Source organism: Anser cygnoides, chromosome 23, assembly GCF_040182565.1.
Source record: "Anser cygnoides isolate HZ-2024a breed goose chromosome 23, Taihu_goose_T2T_genome, whole genome shotgun sequence".
NCBI lineage: Eukaryota > Metazoa > Chordata > Aves > Anseriformes > Anatidae > Anser > Anser cygnoides.
Window position 1 is genome coordinate 2,610,541 of NC_089895.1, and position 23,250 is coordinate 2,633,790.

General features: G+C 39.1%; 1 protein-coding gene across 9 annotated transcripts in view; it reads right to left on the reverse strand.

Annotated features, from left to right (window-relative positions):
- Positions 1–23,250, reverse strand: part of PRDM2 (PR/SET domain 2) — a 71,417-nt gene that overhangs the window by 42,359 nt on the left and 5,808 nt on the right. For 3 of the 9 annotated variants that reach the window (XR_010826410.1, XM_066982260.1, XM_066982261.1), the window contains exons 2-6: positions 20,875–20,948; positions 12,483–12,600; positions 10,835–10,938; positions 7,153–7,305; positions 798–924 (exon numbers count right to left, since the gene is read on the reverse strand). Coding sequence is in view for 7 of the 9 variants with exons in the window: in XM_066982260.1 (XP_066838361.1) it covers positions 798–924; positions 7,153–7,305; positions 10,835–10,938; positions 12,483–12,600; positions 20,875–20,883 (511 nt within the window). In the remaining 2 variants the exon portion in view is untranslated. Of the gene's footprint in view, positions 1–797; positions 925–2,996; positions 3,071–7,152; positions 7,306–10,834; positions 10,939–11,159; positions 11,195–12,482; positions 12,601–19,103; positions 19,147–20,318; positions 20,503–20,874; positions 20,949–23,250 lie in introns of those variants that run through there. The other 6 variants (XM_066982263.1, XM_066982262.1, XM_066982264.1 and 3 more) reach the window with 6 other exon arrangements.

A 23,250-nucleotide genomic window follows, 5' to 3' on the forward strand; every position in this document is an offset into this window, starting at 1 on the left:
AGAAGAATAACCGATCGTCTCGCACCATTTCTTTCTCCCGGGCCCCACGTCACTCTCCAAAATAAACCAGATTTATATAATAACCATTTTCCCAAACATCGATCTTGTTCCCAACGCGAGTTCCACAACCAACTGCACCACAAGTGAGACGGGGCCTCAGACCGTAAGCTAAGTTACAACGATGCCATTTTACGTATCGTCTTTTTCCTCCCTTTGGTTCGTTTGCCACCTGCAGCAGACCCCGGGGCGCACACATTCGGCTACGGGCGGCACCAGCACCCCCGCCGCAGCGACTGGAAAAGCAGGGAGCGAACATAAAAACCTAAAAACCGAGCGAGCTTCTGCCGTGCTTTGGGCTAAACCGGGACCGAAATGCCAGTTACATAAGGCGATGCGCGGAGCCGCATGCACTTTAAAAAAAAATTTATATATATCCCTGTTGCCTTAACGCTGGAAAAGCCACGGGAGGGCCGCTCTGACATATTTCCACGCTGACGAAGGCGCCTGCCCCCTCCCGAACCCCTCCGGGCCGGCCCCGGGCAGGCGGGCCGAGCCCCGCCGGGGCCGCCTCACGCCGCGGCGCTCAGGGGGTGGCTGTGGGGAGCCCTCCCCGCGCGGAGCCCTCCCCGCTCCCGGAGCCCGCCCGCCCGGGGCCGCTTCCCCTCCCCGGCTTCCCCAACTTCCCCGTTCCGCCCCCGAAGGTCACGGCGGCGGCCGGGGCCCGGCCGGCGGGGAACTGAGGAGGCGCCCCCCCCACCCCCGCGCTGCCCTCCCGGCCCGGCCCGGCCCGGCCGTACCTCTCCTGGCTTTCGGGGAGTGCCGCCGGCTCCGGGCGCTGGCTCGCTCCTCCTCGATAGCGGCGGCTATCTCCGGGTCGTCCTCCCCATTGTACCACACCAACAGCTCCTCGCCGGGCGCGATTGGCTGCCGGGAGAGAAGAGAGAGGCGCGGGGCCAATCAGGCGGGGGTTTGTTGGTGGAAAAAGGGGGGGAAAAGGGGGGGGAGCGGCGGCGCCCTTCCCGCGTCAAGGGGCCGCCCGCAGCGCCCCCTGACGGGCGGAGGACGCGCGGCGCCCAGCGGCCCCCGGCCGGCCACGGGGCTCCTCCCGCCGGGCCGGGGGTGCCTCAGCGGCCCCAAGCAGCCCCTGCCGCCACCACACAGCCCCCGAGCCTGGCGCTTACAGGCAAAAAGGCTCCTTCTGGACGCCGGGAGTGGCCCGGGGAGAGCCCAAAGGCAAGCCCCGGCACAGGTTAATTGTGCTCGGGGAGCTGCCGGCGAAACGCGCCTACCTCACGTCAAGCGTTACGAAAAAAAGCGATCGGCCAGCCGCGACTGCTGGAATTTGGGACAAAACCTAAAGACCTAGGAGAGGACTAAAAGGGGAGGGAACCCAGAACAAGACCTAATTACTAGGTGCTTGAGAGCCACTTAATTACAGTAATTAAAGACTTGTCTGCCATTCCAAAGGTATAATTTCTGATTATTATTTTTTCTTGAATCCTACCCAAAAATCCACAGGAAAGGCCACGCTAGCCAAGCGGCCATCCCTGCGATTTCTACTCCCATGGAAGCCCCGTCACCAGGCTGACCCATGCCAGTGTCCTGTTAGTTCATGTGCTCCTTAAAACACCCTCTGACTGAAACAACTAAGTCTTCAGTTTTGCATGTTAAAGATGCATTTGTAACCTATTTTTTAAAATCATAATTCTCTGTTTCCTGAACCATTTTATCCAAAAATCACACAGACACAAAAACGACTTTCTCTACCTTAACTACAATCCCCCTTTTTCCCAGGCGTAATGAACACTGGAAGTAATAAAATAATATTTTTAGAGTCATTACGTTAGGGCAAATGGTAGCCTAGGACTATTATTTCAAGTCTGAAGCCAAAGGGAATTTTGTGTCGAGAACAATAGCAGTATCTATTTCTTCTAAAGCATTTTTTTTTAATAATAATTAAAAAAAAAAAAAGGTCTCACAGCACTTGACAGAGGTGATAGTTATCTTTATATCCCCAGACACTGGAACAACAAGAGATGCAAGTGTTCAAGTTATATTGTAACTTATTAAGTAAGCATTTAAGTTATATTATAAGAAGCCAAGCAGTAGGCTTTGCTTAACAGTTCTGGAGGCCTGGTAGGGTAAGCAGCGGTAACCAGATTTGCATGGTCCCATTCTGCAGCTGGTTGGCAGCAAGGAATGAAGAAGAGTTGCCTGATGCAAACAACTTCTCATTTCGGCCATATACAACTCTGAGAAAAGAGTTGGCAAAACTTTTGGGCAATTCAAACATATGATGATAATGAACGTGTAATTTGTTAGCTTCATGGCTGGAACTGACATTCGATGTGATGAATTTCATTTTGGAGTAACTACTCTAGAATCTAAATTAAGCCCTCTAACCTTGTACTTCCAAAATGAGATGCAGCAGCGGCTTCAAAAAAATAAAAATAAAAATCAGACCATTAAAAGATCTCCCTCAACAGCAATACAAGAAGAAAAGGACTGCAGTGACCAAGTGCCGCTTCTAGAGCTCCTTTGGCACTACAGTGCACACAGCCAGCTTGCTGCTGGCACCCTCCAGCAACACCTTTGACAACCAACTTCCTCCAAGCTGTTATCTCCAAACCGTCTGCTGGAGCATCAGCTTGGGACACTCTGGTTATGAATGGGCCTGCCCCAAACCCATCCCTATAGAGCAATAGCTTTCACATGCTTATTGATACATTCTGTTCCAATTCTGACATTTAACGTTCCTTAAGCTGAATACCTTTTGTTCAAAAGATTTAAAGTGATTTTGAAACTTGCTATTTTCAAGAGTAATATCCAAAATTCTAACAGATTATCTAAAATTCAGTTCATTGTACACATGCAAACACTGCAATGTGTCTTGTACAGGCTGAGATAGACATTTACCTCTCTGATCTTATTAGAATACAAGTTTTTCCCTGTATGTTACCACTGCACTGTTCTTTTGCACTTGGAAGTGGCCTTACCTCCCCAGCTGTAACCACACCAGACAGTTTGTGGCATTGACGCTTGTGTGCGCTTTTCACACTCTAATTCTACGTTACGTTGTGTTCCTATGTAACAAAGAGGTTCTAGAGTTATCATAATCCCGTCTGACAAAACATTCTTCCCTAAACAAATTGATTTCACCATACGCAAGGACAGTCTCATAGCCTAACTTATTTAGAAGACTTTTTGAAACTGAGCAATTTACTACTGTTTTACTTCAAGAATTACAAAGTCCTGCACTATGCTCAGAATAACACCATTCAACTAGCTCATTTTATTAGGAGAGGCAGGAAGAACTTCTGAAACCCCATAATGAGTTTAAGCTGTTTCCATGAAATACGACAACTCTCATATATGTATATTGGGGAAAACATATGCAAAGCAACCTACAAATATCTTCAGTCCTTCAGTAAAGAAGAAGAGAAGATATTTGCTTGTGCTCAGTTAAAAATGCTATCTGAGACCTCATTAGAAGTCCCCAACATGGAATTTTACTATTCATGTATAGCAGAGAATATGGAAATTAAAGCTCTGTGCAGTTCTGAGGTTCTTTTACACCAAGCAAATGCAGACTTTGCTTATCTTAGCAATGCAGCTTGGAAATCAGCCTGTTTAACTTACAAATCAGAAACCCACAAAAAAAAAAAAAGAAGAAAACCCTGGGGGGAAAAATAAATTAATAGCAATGATAACACTTAAAATGCTACCAAGGTAAAGCAGAACAAAATAACACACAAGCCACTAACTCTCTTTTGGGGGTAAATAAAACCTCTGTTGTTTGTCACCAAATGGAATTCCCCTAAGTTTATGCATTATGAAGAAGATTAGAAAGGAAGTTTTGATAAAATGTTCCTAAATGGTTGAGAGCACACTGTTATTAACCACATTTTCTTCTGTCTCACCGGTCAATAAGGTGTGATGTGAATCTAAGACTGGTATGAACAATCATGACAGAAAAGGGGAGATAAAAAACAGACCTTCACATAAAAGGGAGATATACAAACAACCATACTTTGTAAATAGAAAGAAAAAAATGGGCTGTTTTTCTGCTAAGTTATGAATTTTTCCTGCAGCTTCTAAGTTACAGTATAGTGAAAGCTGATAGAACAGATAACATTTAAATGCTTTCATGTAGCAACTTGCCCTTGAGACCACAAATCTGAAATCTCTTCTATGTTATACTTTTACCTGTGCTGTCATTGTCTCACAGCTCAATTTCCAATTTCTTCACACTACTTTTAAGAAGCATGGTCACTATAAATGTCACTTTAAATAATGAAAAGTAACTTTAGAAAACACTAGATGTAACAAGCTTTCATAATATCATCCTTTGGTTTTTATATCATTGGAACAGCTAAGATATTAAACAGAATATTGGAATAATTATCATTACAATTATTTCTAGTATTAACTACCACTAAGCGACAAGAAGAGTCTTTTCAAATTTGTTGAATTAAAAAAACACAAGATGTGACTTGCTAAATCTTGATCTGATCTATCAGAAGGCTGACTGAATACTGAATGTTTAATGGTGGTAAAGACTGTCCGATTTCAATGGGAAAGTTTCACTTGAAAAATCCCAACAAATTAGCAAGATGGAATCTTCCTTACATACCAGTAAAAATCCTAGAATCATTTAGGGTACAAAAGACCAACAAAATCATAAAGTTCAACCATCATCTAACACTACCGAGTCCACCACCTAACACTACCAAGTCCACCACTAAACCATGTCCCAGAGTGTCATGTCCACACGTCACTTAGATAGCTCCAGGGATGGGGACTCCATCACTTCCCTGGGCAGCCTGTTCCAGCACCTCATCACCCTTCCTGTGAAAAAATTCTTCCTGATATCCAATCTAAACCTCCACTGGTGCAACTTGAAGCCCTTTTCCACCTTAGTCTAGAAGGTGTAAGAGGAAAGTAAAATACATTGAAATAGATGGTTCAAAGAGTAATTGAGAATATCAGGGTAAACTGTTAATAAATCTTTGGTATTACAGATTCTTAAGTTTCTTTTCTAATACGGACCAAAGTTAAACTTTATAATATAACCCAGTTGTTGCATAGTGAAGCAATTCACACATTGGCACAGCTACGCCTTAAACTACCTGCCAAGCTACCCATTTTTCAGAGGCAGTGGCTATCGTGGGACTGCAGGAGTGACCTGCCACCACCGGACCATGGCTGCAACACTTCTAGGAACAACCTGGCCCTGAGAACGGTTTGATTACTTTTGAGCAGCATGAAGCTGGGCTTACTAATACAAGTGATCCCAACCTGGCTCTTGCATAGCCGGTTCAAGCACATCTGCACTGCATTCCTAGAACTACGTGCACAGGGCAGAAACAACTTAGAGGCTCTGTAGCAGCTCAGGTCCTGGCACTCTCAGTTTTCTGCAGCACCCAAACCTACTCACAGGTGCTGCTTCTGCACTGGACTCTAAAAGGCACAGCAGCAAGCCTTCATGCAGAGGCAGCCTGGAGGTAACACGTTTTCTGATACAACACTCACCAGAACACAGTGCAGACACCAAATGTGAATTTCCAGATGCTAACCTGAACTGGTATTGCTAACACTAACCTGAATCTGTAACAGTCCCACAGCACACAGGGACAGGCACAGCACACACCTCCAAGTGGTTGCTGCAGGGGCAAATAAACCCTCTTAAACTCAAGACTGCTCTTTGAAAACCCCATCCTGTCCCAGACAGGCTAAAAATCTCATCTCACTGCAAGAAACCCCAGACAGATTTTGAAACCAACAAAACTGAGCCTTATTGGCTGCTCCAGCAGTCTTCCGAGAGAGCTGCTTGGCAGCATGATCTCGCTGGCAAGGCTTACTGGGATAAAATGCATCAGGTTGCAAGCCGAGAGGACAGTCAAAGCAACAAAGGACATTTCAGATACTGAAGCCAGTGCTGTGTTGTCCATGAGAAAACAGATTGAACATCATCTTTACCATGACTAATACCTTTGCAACAGGAGAGAAGTTTAGAATGTCACAGTGACTCCAAAAGCACGCTTACATCTATGGACTACTGCGACTATAGGCAAAGTCTGGGCAACCCAAGATAAAATGCCTAGAGCAAACTAAACCAGCTACAGATGGACACTGAGAGCCTGCCCGCAGTGAATTAGCAGTAAAGACAAGTCAACAGCCTGGCTGACAATAGCATTTGAGGAAGGAGTCCCTATCTCAAAGCTCTTAGAAAGTACAGAAAATATTTAAGGGCTTTTTCCAGTCTAGTTTGACCTAAAATATAACAGTTCTACATACTTCTTTTTTGTCCTATAAACTTGAAAACCACATGGCAACAATTCATTCTTTTCCTAAGTGAGGAACAGTTACTTAGAAGCATTGTTGGCCTTACAAGGAAATTTAAGAAACATCCACAGCATAACAGTAAGGCTGTATATAACCAATTACACAAAAGCATTCTAACAAATGCTTTCTAACAAATTCTAACCAAAGTCAACCTACATATACTCACCACTAGCAGGTTCTTGATAAGAGATTCAAATACTACTTTACAGCTACAATATTCTAACACTAACATACTCTGCCCTTACTGAGCTAAACAAATATTTTCTTCATTCAGGAGATGCAATCTGCCAGTAATCACGCCTGCCTACCCTCTTTCCCCCACCACTCCTGCAACAAAACTGGAGAGGTATACGACTAGGAAAATTTGATTCGTGATGCTGCCTATAAAAGTGTCTTGAAAGCCAATCTTTGTTATATGATGCGAAGACCATAAAAATACCTAATTTCTAAGAAAAAAAAAATCAGTACAATTTGTCTCAGTAACTACAGGAATAGAAAAAACATATTTTATGTAATCTGCTTGCTCTTCATCCTCATCTGTATCATTTTTGGTGCTACAGCAAATCATTAACTAAGAAAAATGTAATGTTCATAAGTATTCTATTTTCTAACAGTAGATTGTAACGCCAGTCATACTGACAGAAGAACTTAGACCAATGAAATATAGCATTTCCAATATTTTAATTGTATTTCATAAAATGTTTCAAAATCTGTTTAGTACAAATAGTTTCAAAAAAAGGATTTGAGAAATGGAAAAAAAAAAGAGATTAAACAGAATAGTAACTGAATCTTCACAGACATTGATACCTTTAAACTTTTGTAGTATATAGTCCTGTTGATCTCCAGAGGAAACAGATTTTGCTCCTTTCCTGAACGTGCCCAGTTTATATACCGCAGCCAGTTCCCTTTCTTTGGATCAGTTGCGTCAACACACATCCACCCCAAGTTTGGGTAATACACCTATGAGAGAAAAACGGCATTTATCCCAAGCAAATTGACAACTGTTCATGTTGAGGTGCACATGCACCAAACCACAAAAACGTATTTTAAGGCTATACAAAGTAGTAGTTATCATCCAAGTCAGAGGTAAGGCAAAAAATGAGCAGAGATAAGGGTTGTTTTAGGGCAAGAGTGTTGCTGTTCTTTTGCAGTCCTTTTAGAGGATCTGGTGTAATTGAAAAAAATTGAAGAACTACTGGCCTCCAAGACCTCTGTCTGAAGGCTTTGAGCTCAAAAGCTGAACTCCTTAAATACATTCCATTCTATACATTGTTTTCAGTTTGGCAAGCCTGAAATGATTCTCTAGAGTTTATATTTAGTGTAAGGATTGATGTTACGATATAAATGCAATTGAGCTTTATTTTTACTATCTGAGGAACTGGGAAAAGTAACTATATAGAAGTCAGAAGCATTTGCTTTGTTTGCAAAGAAAAAGGAAAGCATAATGTATATTTAATCTTGCTTCAGGATATTAAAGAAAATCTTAACCTTTCAGAAGTCTTGTGATCACCTTAAAAAAATTGACTATGTCAATAAGCTTCTTTATGTTCCAAGATGCTACATAAATTCTTGGGTTTGCATTCTTGGCTAAATGTTTTGAATGTATACTCATATTCTACATTTCAAGACCGTTTCCATTAAAGCAAAACTACTGACAGCACTTCAGTATTTTCTGCTGACAGGCAACTCTGCTTCTCTTTCAAGACACGTTGTGTATCTCCCACATTTCTTCTTATAATCCAAGTTAGACGCCTGTAAGAAAAGCTGTCAACGGATGCTATATATATATATTTTTTTTTTTTTTGCAAAATGAAGAACACACCACCATTCAGCAACTGGAGCTATCATTTTTCCATTATTTAAAAATATTTTCTTTGTCTCAGAACACAAGCATACTAACAGGTACACAATGTCTCAAAAGTATTCAGCAGCTTATAGACTTTTGGAAAAATAAGGAAAAATAAGTACAATTTGATTACATTTTATTTCCTTTCGTTTAAGTTTATAGGTATCAGTCTCCGCCAGGAAGAACTCACAGCCCAGTGTCCCTAGCTCATCACCTCCTGCAACATTTGCTTAGCAACACCGTAGATAAGGAATACACTGAAATTCGGATTTTACCATAACTTTCCCATTCTGTTACACAACGCTGCAGCTTTTGTTTGCTTGTTTTTGATATTTACTTTAGAAGTAAATCTAAGTCTTTTCCAAATGTTTTACATTTTCAATTTGAACTACACTTCTACAATAGCTTAAAGCCAGAATGATTTACTGAAGTTGGATTTCTTTTGTGCTGATATCCTATTGCTATAATAAAATAGAATTTTATCGATAGAGGTAAAGTTTCAACAAATCACCAAAATCTTCTTAGACTCCTCCCAAGCAAAGACAAAGCCTCTTCCTTACTTAAACTATTTCAGCATGGATTTCATCAGCTGACTTCTGAAAGAATGTTCATCAGCACACCCAGCCCTTGCAACATGAGAAAGTAAACAGCTTCACGGACCAAGACTGGAAAAGCAATCATTTTCATTAAAAAGGAAGAAAACAGCCAAACAATGATGTGGAAGAGTTAGGAGATATGGAACGCGTGGCAAAGCATAGTATTTGCTTACTTTTCAGTGAAACCACCTAATCTACTGATTTTGTTGTAAAAATCTTGTGCAATGTGAGAAAGGAAATAGTTTCAACTTCTCTACATAACACTGTGATTTTAAATGATTCCTGTAAGCCATGACCAGGACCATTCTTTGCAGTTGGGCCACTCGTTCTGAGCCCATCAGCAGGAGGCATTTCCCTCAGTTTTCAGTCACTTGCTATCATTTTCCTATCAGTGGCTTTTCTCTGACAGAAAATGAAAATACGAAGTCTACTGCTCTCTTCAGACAAAGCAAGCATATGCTGACACAGAACTCATCTTTTTCAAAATAGTACTTTAGCATGATCATTTCTAATTATTAAAATTGACTGGAGAGGCTACGTTTTAGAAGCCTTAGTTTTTCTTCAGGTTAACTTCACTAAAAACAAAATGGATTTATTGTGGAAAAAGGTTGCTCCCTTAGCTGAAGGTCCGTATACTGAACTACTCCCACACACCACCATCCTTTTACAAATCATATTTTCTTACAGTTAAGATGCTGGAGTGGTTTCATATATCAGCATATGGGGCCAACTGTTGCTGTCTCATTTTAGCTGCCTTTTTTTTTTTTTTAATTCCAAAATCAGTATGGAAGCAACACACGATTACTTTGAAGTCTAGAAAGGGATTCTGTGGTTGCCTGCATTGCAAGCTATGAATCTTCATATCAAATTGCTTGCCACTAGCATTTCTCAACACAAATTTCAAACATACTAAGATGTATCTAGTGAGAACATTCAAAATCCAACATGATGAAAAACAGTTGCAAGGTCAATAATTTACTTGATTGATTTCAATCTCGCTAAGTGTTCTTGTACCAGATCAAAACTGGAGATATCTTATGCAGTGGAGTAAAATATATTAGCTTAATACAACAAACATTCTACCTGAACACTTTATTACTTTCCTGAATGTGAATCTGTATTTCTGTGACATTATTCTAGCTCAATTCCTCCAATAGGGCTTAACATTAGGCTTTAAATGTGTTTCTGGTGTTTTATGCAGTTCTGTGTTTGCAGGCCAGGGACAAGAAGGATGACTGCTACCAATTTCTTTACACTAAAAATCCATAAACTAGCCATTTCTATTCGGTGCATGCTATGCCACAGTTCCTCCATCTCCCCTCCTTGACCATCCACTATGCTAAAGCCACTTGCTGCATGAACCTTCGGGAAGGCTGAAGAAGTCTTTGGGAGCAGTTATGACCTGCCTTATTTAAAGACACTGTAGGCAGGATTCAACTCCAGATTAAGGAACCTGCATTCTTAAGTCTACATAATATCTGAGGTCTTATGACTATCAGTGGAGCTTAACAAGCTATTCAACTGTCCAGACAGTACTTGCTTTAAGGCAAACCCAAATACAAGCAGCACAAGAAATACTGCAACAGTTGAGAACTTTTATAAAAGACTCCAAAAGCAAAACCAATTCCCATAACAAAGCTGTTTTTCAAAGAGCTAGACGAGGAAGAGCGTTGTGGCTTCTTTAAGACATTTCATATCCTTCCAGCTTCCCTAATTTCGTAAGTACTCAACTGCAGAAGGGATATCACTCAGCGTTCAGGCCAACAAAGCAAAGCTTTTTCAGTAGTAGACTCCTAAAAGGAGGAGGGATCCAGAGACAGTATATGAGAAAATTACTACACCAATTTTATACAATGCCCTTAGTTTAAAGTTTTGTAATTCAGAATGGTTGCTCAATGCAGGTATCTATAAATACATTTGCAATGGTAACCACAGACACATTACCGGCAATTATTTCACATAATGTCTATCTAAAATCTCTAGAAAGGTAAATACAAAATACCGGGCTAGTGACAGATACCCTTTTCATTTACAAGCTTTTTCTTACCTCCCACATATATACATTGCTCTTAACTTGAGATCTTTTTTTCTTGTCACCAACAAAAGGCCCAAATTTCTTGCCTTTCAAAATTGATTTTGTTGCCCAGACACCTGAAAGGATACATATCAATAATTATAACAAATCTAACTGATCTCAAGAAAGCGTTCTTTTCACAACTCGTATTTCTTAAGATCATTATATGTGTCTGCCTCAGGTTGTGGAGCGTTCTACAATATTAAGATCACAATGAGGAAACTGAAGTTTACTGAAAGGAATTCAAACAAACCTCACCCCCAAGCTCCCTTCAATCACATAAGGTTTAAGCGTTTACCTGGTTTTATTCTTTGCTCATGGGCTACTGTAGCTCTGAAGACAAAAAAAAATGATGATTTCTCTTGTACTTCACATGATATCCAAAATACCATAAGACCATTACAAGTTTTATATAATAAAGTCCCAAGTTCCAGCTGCTTTGCTGAGTAAACAAGTTAATAAAACAAAAAAATATTTGCTTTCTCTGAAATAGCGTCAGACAAGTAAAGCCCTCACAGAAGTTACGAAACTAAATACTGTATTTTGAAGGAAAAGCATTTAAGATTGGTTACAAGATGTGCATAAATTAGTTTACAATATTTAGCTGAACTGAAAATGGACAGCTACACTTCACATTTTATAGCAAAGAAACTACAAACAGGTTGACAAATAATCGCTATTTTTTTCTAGATTTCCCTAGCCCACCACTCTTTCACCAACATGTACAAAAAATGAACAGCCAGTGAATTTATGAATTACCTGCAGGTATATAATGAGAGGTTTGTTTCGTTGTTGTTTTGTTTGTTTTATATTTCAACAATGTTTTGACACTGACTTTGTTGTGAAAATGAAAGTGTCCTAAAAATATCTTTTGAAGTTATAGAAACATAAAGTAGTAGAAGTTTTCTAGCATTTTTTCTCCTTCTACTTCACTTATGTTCCAACGTAACATTCTCATTCAGACTATGCCGGAACAGGTTCATACTAGAAAATATTAACCTTGCTCCAAGGAGTTTACAACCTGTTACTAATAGTAATGCATCCATAGTCAGGATATTCCTTAAACTACCAGCTTTCAACGTCACGTATCCAGTCTGCAAATCTGACTTCCAAAGTTCTCGCAACTTAAAACTCTGTTTTAAAAAAAGAAGCATTTTGCATACGTTACAAAAACAATACTTCATTCCATATAGCAGCTTTCAAGTCTGCACTGAATCTTCTTATAAACTTTATATATTGATTGGACAGTGAGACACAGCATTCTAAAGGGAGACAACAATAAGGTAGCTGAAAAAAAAAAAAAAGCCCAACTGATAAAAGTGCTATAAATTAAAGCAAACCAGTGAAGTAGTTTACCTGTATTTTCATAACCTAATCTTTCTGCAGCTTGGTCCATTTTTGACTTGAAATTATATTATGTTCTGTAAACATAATCTTGGTCTGTTTGAGAAACTGCATCAGAAGCAGACTGCTCTTTCCAATGTAAATTTATTCAGATAAATGCTCTGGACATTCATCTCTACCCAGCATACAAGGACACCAAACTTTGACAGCATCTGTGCGTAATTTATGCGAGCTACTTTAAAAGTCTTCATTCTCTTTTCACAGTTTTGGCACTCACCAAGCCTCGTCTTGTCAACAGCAGATGGGAAGAGCCTCACATCCTCAGGAAGCCCCCTAAGCACATGCTCAGGTACATCAGCCAAGGTCTCCACAACCACAGTAGGTTCAGTTGCGTTCTACGAGTCAAAAAACAGAAGGGCCATGACCATTAGCAAAAACAAACCAACAAAAAGCACAGCAGATGATCAACCCTTATGACCTACTCCTGAGAGTTTCTACTCCTAATATTAGTCCTAAGAAAAGTTTCCAAATCGCCATTTCAACTAGGGTCCTCCATCAACATTCTAACATGTATCTTTTCATCAGAACATTCAAGTTTTCACCATTATTCTCAAAACCCTTGTTTATGCTTTAATGAAGAGCTCTAAGACCACTAGAGATGTAAAACACTGATAATTATGTCAGTTTCTGTAAGTATTCTTTTGCTTGAGTTAATAGATGCGTTTTGACTACAGACAGTGAGTTTAACTGAAAGGGTTTTTATATTTCTCAGAGATGATTTGCCATTTCATTCATTTTCCTTGGCTTGTCCTATGAAACACATTCAAAATTCCCCCTTAAGTTATTTGGGAAACGTAGAGCTACATGTATTTTATTTCTCTTGTCTGAATATAGCTTACCTGACAGTACTAGTCCACTACACCTAAAGATGAACGAATGGGAATCACTGTGTTTTAATACCTTGGGAAACATCTATCCATAATATTAAATTTATGTAATGAAGTTCATTTTTTCAAGATACAACCTTCACATGGGTTCAGGGTTAGTGTTAAATCTTTGAAACTGCTCATTAATATGGCAATCTAAAATTCATCCATGAAACAGAAATACAGATCAAGTTTCAATTGCACTATTTTTTGTGATCAGTTATGCCCTGAGAAACTACTGAGTTTATCACAGAGTTGTTCATAGAAACATTGCCTCAATTTTAGCATCTAGTTGTTATCACAAATAAACTTCCAGTTCCTTAAACATTCTATTGAAGCATTACAATTATTTTGATTACACAAGGTAATTGTAAACAGTATTTTTAAATTCTACTTTTAAACTAGATGGTTCCCAGAGTTTTAAAAAAACACGTAGTGTGAAAACATACTAGCTCTTATGTAACCTGTCCGGAAAGTCTTGCCCAATCAAAAAAATCTCTAAAGGAGCTAGATGGATTTTCCCTTTAAAAATACAGAGAGGTACAAACTAAATACAGACCTAATCTTTTCTATAAATAATTCTCAAGAAGAGTTTTCATTATTTTATGTTTCAGCTGTATGCTGTGTCTTAAATATAATCTCTTCTGCTAGAAAATGATGCTGATCACTCCTGACAGACTAGGACATTTAAGAGCAACACAAGATGCTTTTAGCAGAAACCTTTGTCAGATGCGTACTTTTGGATTCTGAATAGTCTGAAGATGAGAAAAAGTTACTAGAAATGTTTCAGGACAGGCACATCGTTTGTCCAGATTATACTGTTGAAGCATATTACTGGCAAAATAGCTAGAGGAAAATAAATTGCTGTGCTAAAATACACATATTTGATTAAAACGGCATACAGCAAGACAGCCAGAACAGAAGTAGAGGTTTGGTTTTTTTTGCCTACATGGAATAAAACTGTAAAAGCCCCTAAAACAGGGGTGATAAAGCATTAGCAACTGCATTCCATTACCCTCTCGCAACGCCTAGACGCTCACCATCTGCAAATTTTGTTCTGAAACACAGAAGAAATGTGGCTTGAATAAGTCTGCTGGAGCTAGCAAAGCAGTTTCTCCATTAGGACCGCCAGCAAGCAGACTTCAGTAAAGGTTAACAGAATGACGCAGGCTTGACTGGATCTACCTCGGATGTGTGGCACGTAGCTTAGCTTGATTATAATTGACAGCATTAATGAAAAGGATGACTGGAATAACATTTATGTTTCAATAACCATCCTTTTCATTTTATATTTAACATAAATCACTGAATATCTGTCCATAAACAGTACTGGTTATCTGTGACAAATAGCAAGAAAAACATCTTTAACTACTAAGAGCATGTCTGTTAATAGAGAGGTAGGAAGTCAAATCCTATGAGTTGTTAAGTTATAAAAATATTTGTACGGAACACACAATTCAAAGCATTATTTGCTATGCATTTTTAAGAACACTTCAATTCTTTTAAGTGACAACTGAGACACGCTGCAATTTTCCTGAGTGTACCTTAGTTTCATACTACCTGTGTTCATAGTGAACGCTAACTGGTCTTCCAGTTTAGAGCGTGAGGATGTCTTCAAGTTACAAAAGGGCAAGAGCACTTCTGGTCTGAGGGTCCAGACCTGCTCACGCAGCCATCCATTTTAATTTTTGTCAATCATTTCCTCAACATGCGCATAAAGGTTTCAAACCGAGCAAATGCAAATAGAAAAGAATGATGTAAAGCTTCAGTAGCAAAAATAACTTGCCTAGAAGCACACAAGTGATGGTTTTTGAGATACAGGGCAAAGCCAAAACATCAGCTACCCCCCACACTAAGGGCAATTTCACATACACCAGTGATTCATTTCCTCTTTGCCTGGAAGCCATTACTTGATTTCTCAGCCCAATCAGTCTCAAAAAAAAAAACCAAACAAATCTAAAATAATTTCTGGTATTGCTTTACTTGAACACCTGTCTCTTGCAAGGAACGCCAAATAGAAATTTAAGGAGAAAACCATACTCCAAGTTCTGGAAAATATATATAGTTCACAAAAAATGAAAAGTTATTTATTTTACCTATTGAATCTAGGATATTGTAGTAAACAAACTACTCCAATGTACATACTAAAATGGGAATTTGGGATACAACATCTGCCACAAGCATGATTATGCCCTGCACTACCAGGTGGGCAGAGAGAAGCTTCCCTGCATGTACTGGAGACCAGTAACGCTCATCTATACCCCTCTGGTAGAATAGCTGACATACTGAAACTTGTCTTGTAACATACTTCGTAGAGCTACTACTGGCTCTGTTGTTATCCTCCTACTGCTCTATTTACAACCTACAAATGTGCCATTCCACTCCAAAGACCAACCTTAAAGTATCTGCATGTCAAGCTTACCGCTCTCTTTAAAGACAATAATGGGTTTTAAATAATGTAATAAACTTATTTCTGTATCCTATTCCTAAATAATCCAACAGTTCAGAAGACTTAACCAGCATCCTGTGATTAATACAAAAAGTTTTATGAGATTTTATACTAAAGCTAGAAAGGCAACAGAAAGCTAATAAATGATCTATGAATGCTTGTTAAAAGATTAGCTTAATGTCCATCTTAAGGAATCTATAAGGATCAGTAGGCTGCTTATAATAATATTCATATCATTATTCACATAATTTATAATAGCAAGTGTTACATCTGTCATAGACAACTAGCACTTTATTACCTAATTGTAGTTAACAAAACACCCATTCCCGATTAAAATTACCAGAACTTCTAAGTTACAAGGATGTACAATATCCCATAAAATCAGTCTCCATTATTGTGGAATCGTGTCGGTGAGAACAAGGCATATGTTGAACTTCATGCAACGGCCCTAAAAATAAAAAATATCTGCCCTCCGACACTGAACTTTGAACCTTCTGGTCAGCCACAAATCCTGGTGGTGATGGCAATAGCTCCTCGAATAGGAAGGATGTCATGTTTAAGTTCTGGAGAAACTGCAGGCGGTGTTAAATAACAACACTAAATTGGGCAATACTACAGCTGTCCAAGTAGACCCTGACTTTCTAGAAATGATCCTTGCGTCTACATGCAGCCATGAAGCAGAGATATGATAGCAGTCTTCATATACTGAGTAACACTCAGGATTTTCCCCTGACCACTTATGAAATGCTATGCTGAAAGCTTACTGGAAATATATTTTAAAATGCACCTCTATACGCTACCAAAGTTAACATTTTTATCTCTAAAGCAAAATGAGTGAAGCTTCCCAACCTCTTGTATTTCGCATCTACTCTTTGCAAGGTTGCTCAGTATGGCAAGTACTCTCCTTTATATTTCTAAGTGTGCCTTGCTGAGTTAAGTTACAAGAGCATGTCTTCTGCCAGCTTTCTTCAACAACAACAGCAAGAAAAATGGTAAAACTGGAGTCATAGCAATGTTATTCTATTGCTGCCTTGGTAAGCCCTAACAGCTGCACAGACACATCCTAGAGAGCTATTTGTAGGGGAGAAAGACCCCGAAATTGGAAACTATGGAAGGAACAGAATGCCAGAAATCCCTTCCCATCCACAAGGGTGAGGGGACAGGGGAAAAGAGATCCTAATTCTTTAGGTATAATAGCTGAAAGTCTATTCAAGGCAGAACAAAGTTTTATTTCATTTTATTTTGCTGTTCCTCATTTTATTTTGCTCTTCCAACAGCCAGAGAGAAAAAAACAGGGATGAAAGAAGTCTGATTCAGACACCTGTTAGCCTTGAACTGATATGCAAAAGTCCACATCTCGGCAGACAAAAAAGAAACTCGCTCTTCTCAGCATATCAAACGAAGAAGCCTAAATATTCTTCCAGTACATTACCCCATGACTTGAGGAGAAAAGCGAGCTTATTTTTTTCCACAGTAGTTTCTAACAAATTACATGTAGGCATAGACGAGGGAGACTGCAGAGAACGAACAAGACAACTACAAGAACAATGCATTTTAAGCTGCAAGCTAACAAAAATGTTTTTTACAACCACAGCTAGATGAACAGTTAAAAAAGTCAAGCCTACCAAATAATCTGATCAGAACTTTAAAAATCAGACTCAGCTAATTTAGACATCTATATCCTCTGATCTATCAGACATTTCTTAATAGTGATACCTCCTTTCAGCCATAAATACTCCATAACTGCTCCACCATTGAAGAAATTTATTTGCAACTTTATTTAACATCTACCTACCTAAGTCAAAGATTAGCTGTTACGTTCAGAGAACACAGCACCCCGACCCACTCTGCACCTGTCACATCAATGGATTTCACAAGCACTAGAAAATTGGAAATGGCTTAGTACATAACACCACATTTCACACCTCACACAAACATTAATAAGTAACCAAATACTATATCATAAAATAAACAATTTAGTTCAGTCAAATCAGTGCAACATAATTTTATTTGCAATTTATATGTGGTTATTTAAAGCACTTTCCAGACCAAAATTTGTCCCCAAGGAACGTCTGTCTACCAAATGAAGAAATACCAGGATTTCAATCGCTTTTCCAGCAACACTTAACAATCACATTTAAATACTTTTGTCTATTAAGAAGTTCACCTTTCCGTAAGGATAGTGTACTGGAGCATATCCTGCAGCCAGCTTCTGCACTGAACTGCAGTCCTAATAGGGTATTTTTCCCCACTCCTGCCCGTAATTTTGTTGCAATTTTGAATACATAAGCACTCTGAGCTTGTTTCCCTTTTAAATTTGTTACCCTGGAGTTCATCAGACATATTACATTGTTAGCATGCAAACTAGCACGGGTGAGGAGACCTGAGAACAGCACAAAAAAATCATCTGAGGGCTGAAGGTGCACCTTAACTGAAGCTTTTTTTCCTCCATGTGCATCAAATTCAGAGTGCAGTCACTCTGACAGTAACTTTCAGCACTAAAGCAATTTTTATGTCACTTTCAATAGACTTGTACCTATGGCCCATCCACAAGTTAGGCTATAGTGTTACAAGCAGTACCTAAGCAAAGCAGAAACAGTACCTGCTACAAGACATTTACAGATCAGCTTGGAGCAAAAAAAAAAAATATCATGCTGAATGACGTGGTGAATGACAAACATTCAGTTAGTGCCATGTTTTGGTGGAAAGGGGACTGAGATACATGAACAGATAAATGAAAGGATGCCACTGAAGAAAGAGACATGGCAGAAAAGTTAGAAAAGAGAGTTATGAAAAGGAAAGGAAGAGCCTAAGGAAGACGATCAGGGAGGTTAGGAGCAGAAAGGTCTCTGCTTGTCCCAAAGTCCTGCCTATGTCCCTTTGCAACAGTTTTACTGCACATGTTTGAAGATTAAAGATGTATTAGAAATAATCACTTAAGCAATTCCAATGGAATGGGAGGGAGGGAGTTTTACTACAAGTGCAGGTGTCATTTATTTTAAAAATGGTGAAGGTATAAGATAACTGCCCATGCAGTACTCCAGGTAACACACAACTTTTGCATTTCAGACTGCATTAAGATAGAGTAAGTGCTACTGATCAATAACCCATGTTTAGTTTTTTTTTAAATAAACTATTCAGAGTATTCTGATGCAGTTCACATATTAAATAAAGATTTCTTTTTAAAAACAGACAATGCATGCCATCTATCCCGAAACAGCAAGTTTCCAAGGAATGCGAAAATGTTAATTTAAACAACAACTGCATTTAAAAAAAAAAAAAACAAAAAACCTCTTTTTCTCCTTACTACAAGGAGAAGGCAATATCAATTTATGACAAGGTTTTTCTTCATTACAGCCAAACTAGCAGTGCTTTCAAACAAACAAAGTTAACAATAGCCCAGTTAGTTTCAGGGTCACTGAAGTCACACCAAAAGCAAAGATAAGCAGAATGAAAGAAACACGAGAACAGAGCACTTGAGAGATGTTTGGCATCAGGCATCAAAGACATTTCTTATACAGACCTGGCACTACAACTTGTCAACAGTGAATGAAATGACAAGGGCACTGCAAGAAAAAAACACCAAAGGGTTCATGCTAAATACACACTTAATATGAATGGTAATTGAACAATTAAAAGCCACATGAGCTCTGTACACTTTGGAAACTAAATGTGAAAGGCAGAGATGCCAAGAAGGACTCTACGCTATTGTAACTATCCCCAGAGGCAGGGTCACCTCCTAATTTAACTGTAAGATGACAAACACCGCAGCACTGCATGAGCAGCAGTAGCAGCCCCAGTAATAAAGAGGAAAACTTTGTTTTCACACAATGCAGAAATTTTACTTAATTCTAGAAAGAGATCAGTGTTGGTGGAATGGGGGACACAAATGGGAAGGAAACAGCTGCTGATAACAGTTAAAGATTACAATCTAGAGCTTTCAGAGTTTTAGCAGAATCCAAAGCTTATCAGAACAAGCGATAAAGCAGAACCATTACTCGATGAGAACTACAAGTTGTTTGCTTTATGCCACTGAGAGCACTCAAAATAAATTTTACAGGTGAAATAACTTCAAGTCTCAATAGAAATAAATTGTGAAGCGATAGTTTTGCTAGCTACCCCAAACTAAACTAATGTCTCAACGTGTTCTAATACGCATTATACATTATGCAAATAGCATTTCTATTTATGCGTATATATAATACAAATATGCACTCTTTACAATACAAGACTGGTAGATATCATATTTTGCTTTTTAGGTTTTTTTTTCTTTAAATCAGATGAAAAAAGCAACTGGAAACATCCCACCACCCAACTTCACACTGTAATTAATTATATTTGCTCTTCTATCACTTTAGTGAGAGTATATTTCAAAGTGCTAACTGTACTCAATGCTGCTGATGATCAATTAGGGGCTTAAGGGCAATAAAAGCACTCATTAGAAACAGGCAATGAAAAAAAGTATACAAAGCATTTTGCATCACTGTGTACCATGGTTGTTTCTGGCTCGGAAAACAAGAAGCTTCTGTACATAGTCACCTTTTTAGCAAATTAAAAAATAGCTTTCCTTCAGTGTAACATCTTATGTTCACATTCCCATGCCAAAGGGACTTTGTAAGATCATCCAAATAGAGAAGCGCTTATGAGAAGAACCGAAGCCAACATTTACTTGTTCTGTAACAAACAGATTAAAATTCCTACTTGGACAGACAAATTAAAAAAAAATAAAATCACATACATTTGGCACTGATTAAAACAACACCCTCCAGAGCATTCAGGATGTTCTTGCATCCATATAGCAGAGAATGCATTGCAAAGGCAATGCGCTTTCCCGGCCTTTCCACTTGATTCTAGGGAGCCACTTCGGTTCCAGAGAAGTGCGAAATGTCTGTTCAATCAATTTCCATGACAGATTCCGTTCCCTGCACGTTTGAAATAGTAAAGTGGTTTAAACAGGTAAAAAATGGAATCCTTTAATTTTCAAACCACTTTTATAAGGAGCTGAATTATTATGAAAAGCCTCAGGCTGAAATAGATTCTTTTTTTTGGAGAGGCGTTCTCGTAAGACGTGCCAGCCATAATAACTTATATGTAGCTAAAGGGGATTCACACACAAAAAACTAAAATCCATGAAATAAATCTCACAAGCACGCACACTGCAGAAAGGAGGATCATGAGCTTAGATGACACTGAAGATTTTTAAGAACATTTTTTGTGGATGATTTACTTATTAAAAATTAGCTGTTCCAACATCTAAGTAAAGTATTTTGATGAAGTCTTGCAGTTAAACTCACCTGATTCATTTTGAATTCCTGTTGTGTTCTGAAAAGACACACACAACAAAGAAACTCCTTTGATTACATGAGCCCTAAAAAGAAAAACAGACAATTGTAATACACACCTACCTACAAATTTACATTGAACTGAAAGTGCACACAGACCTGTAGTTTCTCTTCCTAAAGGACTGTTCCCAAAGCAGCATATTGCTTTACACAAAATCTGCTCCAAGCTAACGTTTTGTTATTTTAACTTAAAACTATACGAACAATGCAAAGAGGGATATCTATCATTTATCTAAGTTTTAAAGTAAGATGCAAGAGAAATGTGCTCCAATAGGATCATTTTGTTTGTTTTCAAAATCAAGTTAGCTTGTTCAACACTAATTTCTTTAGCATTTAATATCAAAGTAATATGAAAGACCTTAAGTGTTTTTAAAATTAACAAGATGCATGCCTTTGAGTCTTTACTCTCCAATATTAGAAGCAGGAAATTCTTCATTCAGACTAGGCCTTTTATTAAGATATTTTATTACGCTAACATTTGGCTTTCTTGTTTAACAGAAGCCTGAGACTTCAAAAAGATTTTCACCAAAAATTGCTGGTCCAAGAAGGCATTAGATTTGGAAACTCTTAACACAAAATTGATCAGAATAATGTTATAACTAAAAGTTTAGTATATCAACTCACCTTTTATTTTTCCCTTCAATACGTAGAGAAAAGCATTATTGCAATTACACTGTAAAACACTATCCTGGTGTCATACAAAATTTTCAATGAATTAACAATACCCTTTTTGGAGGTTAACTGGTGCTTAAGCACTTAAAGCACTTTATTCAAGTACTGCTATTTCTTCCCAATCTTTAGTGTTGTTTTTTTTTTAATATATAACAATCATTAAATGATTTTACTAAATACTTTGTATAAGTACGAACATTTAATTTAAAATTTATTCAAGCAATATATCCTTCACATCTTTGCACGTAAGAGTTCTTAACGCTGAGTAACAACAAGGGATAAAACTGCCAAGTTTCATACTAAGATTGCATTGCTTAATCAATTCATAAAACAAGGAAAAATTTCCTTGAAAAGGGTATTTCTATTGTGTACAGCTCTTCTGGGATTAGCTACTTTTGTCCTGATATTTCTGTACTCTACTTGTCTTTAGCCAAACAGCTGAACCATCTGAAATTCGGGTCCAGTTCTGCAGCTGGTTCTGTGGGCTGTGCCAGCAGGGGCCAGGCGGGGACAGGAGCCCCATGCCAACCGCTTTTAGCCACCTGGAGAAAAGCACCGCCTGGGGAGCACACCGCAGCTACTTCCTAACCTATTTCAGCGCACCAAACTCAAACCGATTCCTAGGCACGATACAGCCCCAGCATTTCATTTGCTAAAATACTCCCCGACACCGACAAGAACACAGCCAACACCAAGAAGCTACCGAACAAGTAGAGCGTGCCACGGGTTTCGTTACAATTTATGGTGACTCCTGAGATCATTTGACCCTGCCACAATAAGGTCCCTTTGTCTCCAGCCTCTCGTGCCGGAGCGCAGTTGTTCCTCACACATCTTCCACATGCCACTGACTTCCCGCAGCTTTAAGCGACAGCTTAACTCCTTTTCCCTCCAGACAACTACAGTTTCTACTTCAGACATTTTTACTCAAATGCTTTGGACAAATGGTTTCTGAAACGCGATCCGCAGGCTGCCTGTCATCTGCCCAAAGCTGCCGCGGCACATGGAAGTGCTGAGGAGATGAAAAGCGACGTTGGAGCCGGTACAAACTTCTGCGCATCTCGGTATGGAAAAACGCCGTGCTCTTTTATTCACTGCTCCTTTGGGTGGTACCTGCTTAACGTCAATCTGTAAATGAGGTTATTTTGGATAGCGGGAGAGGCATCGAGCATTTCCTAGAGTGAAAAAATGCTTTAGTTTTGGTAACTAATCTCTGCTTTTCTCTGTGCTTGGCGAGAAAACTAAAAACGAGTAATCGCAGAAAGACAACTAAAGCAAGAATATTTTATTAACATGATTTCACAGCGCAGCCTGGTGAACTACTGTGGCTGTAGCACACAAGGTTACGTGGTCGGTGTCCCCAGCTGCCTACTTCTTCCTTTTCTCCCCCCTTGCACTGCAGCTTATCAGATCGGTGCCCATCCTCTACCAGAACCATCTACCATGGCTCTGGAAACTGATTTAGAAAACCTACTGGAAGATGTGCACAGATGTTACGTTGCAGTAAACAACAGTCACCTGGAAGTATACACATGATGTTCAACACTGAATAAACCAGGAAGAGTTAACGCAGAGCTCTAGCTATGTAAAACCGACCAGATTTAAAGCGCTGGCTCACAGAGGCAAACATTCATCAGCATCACGACTCGGCCACTAAAT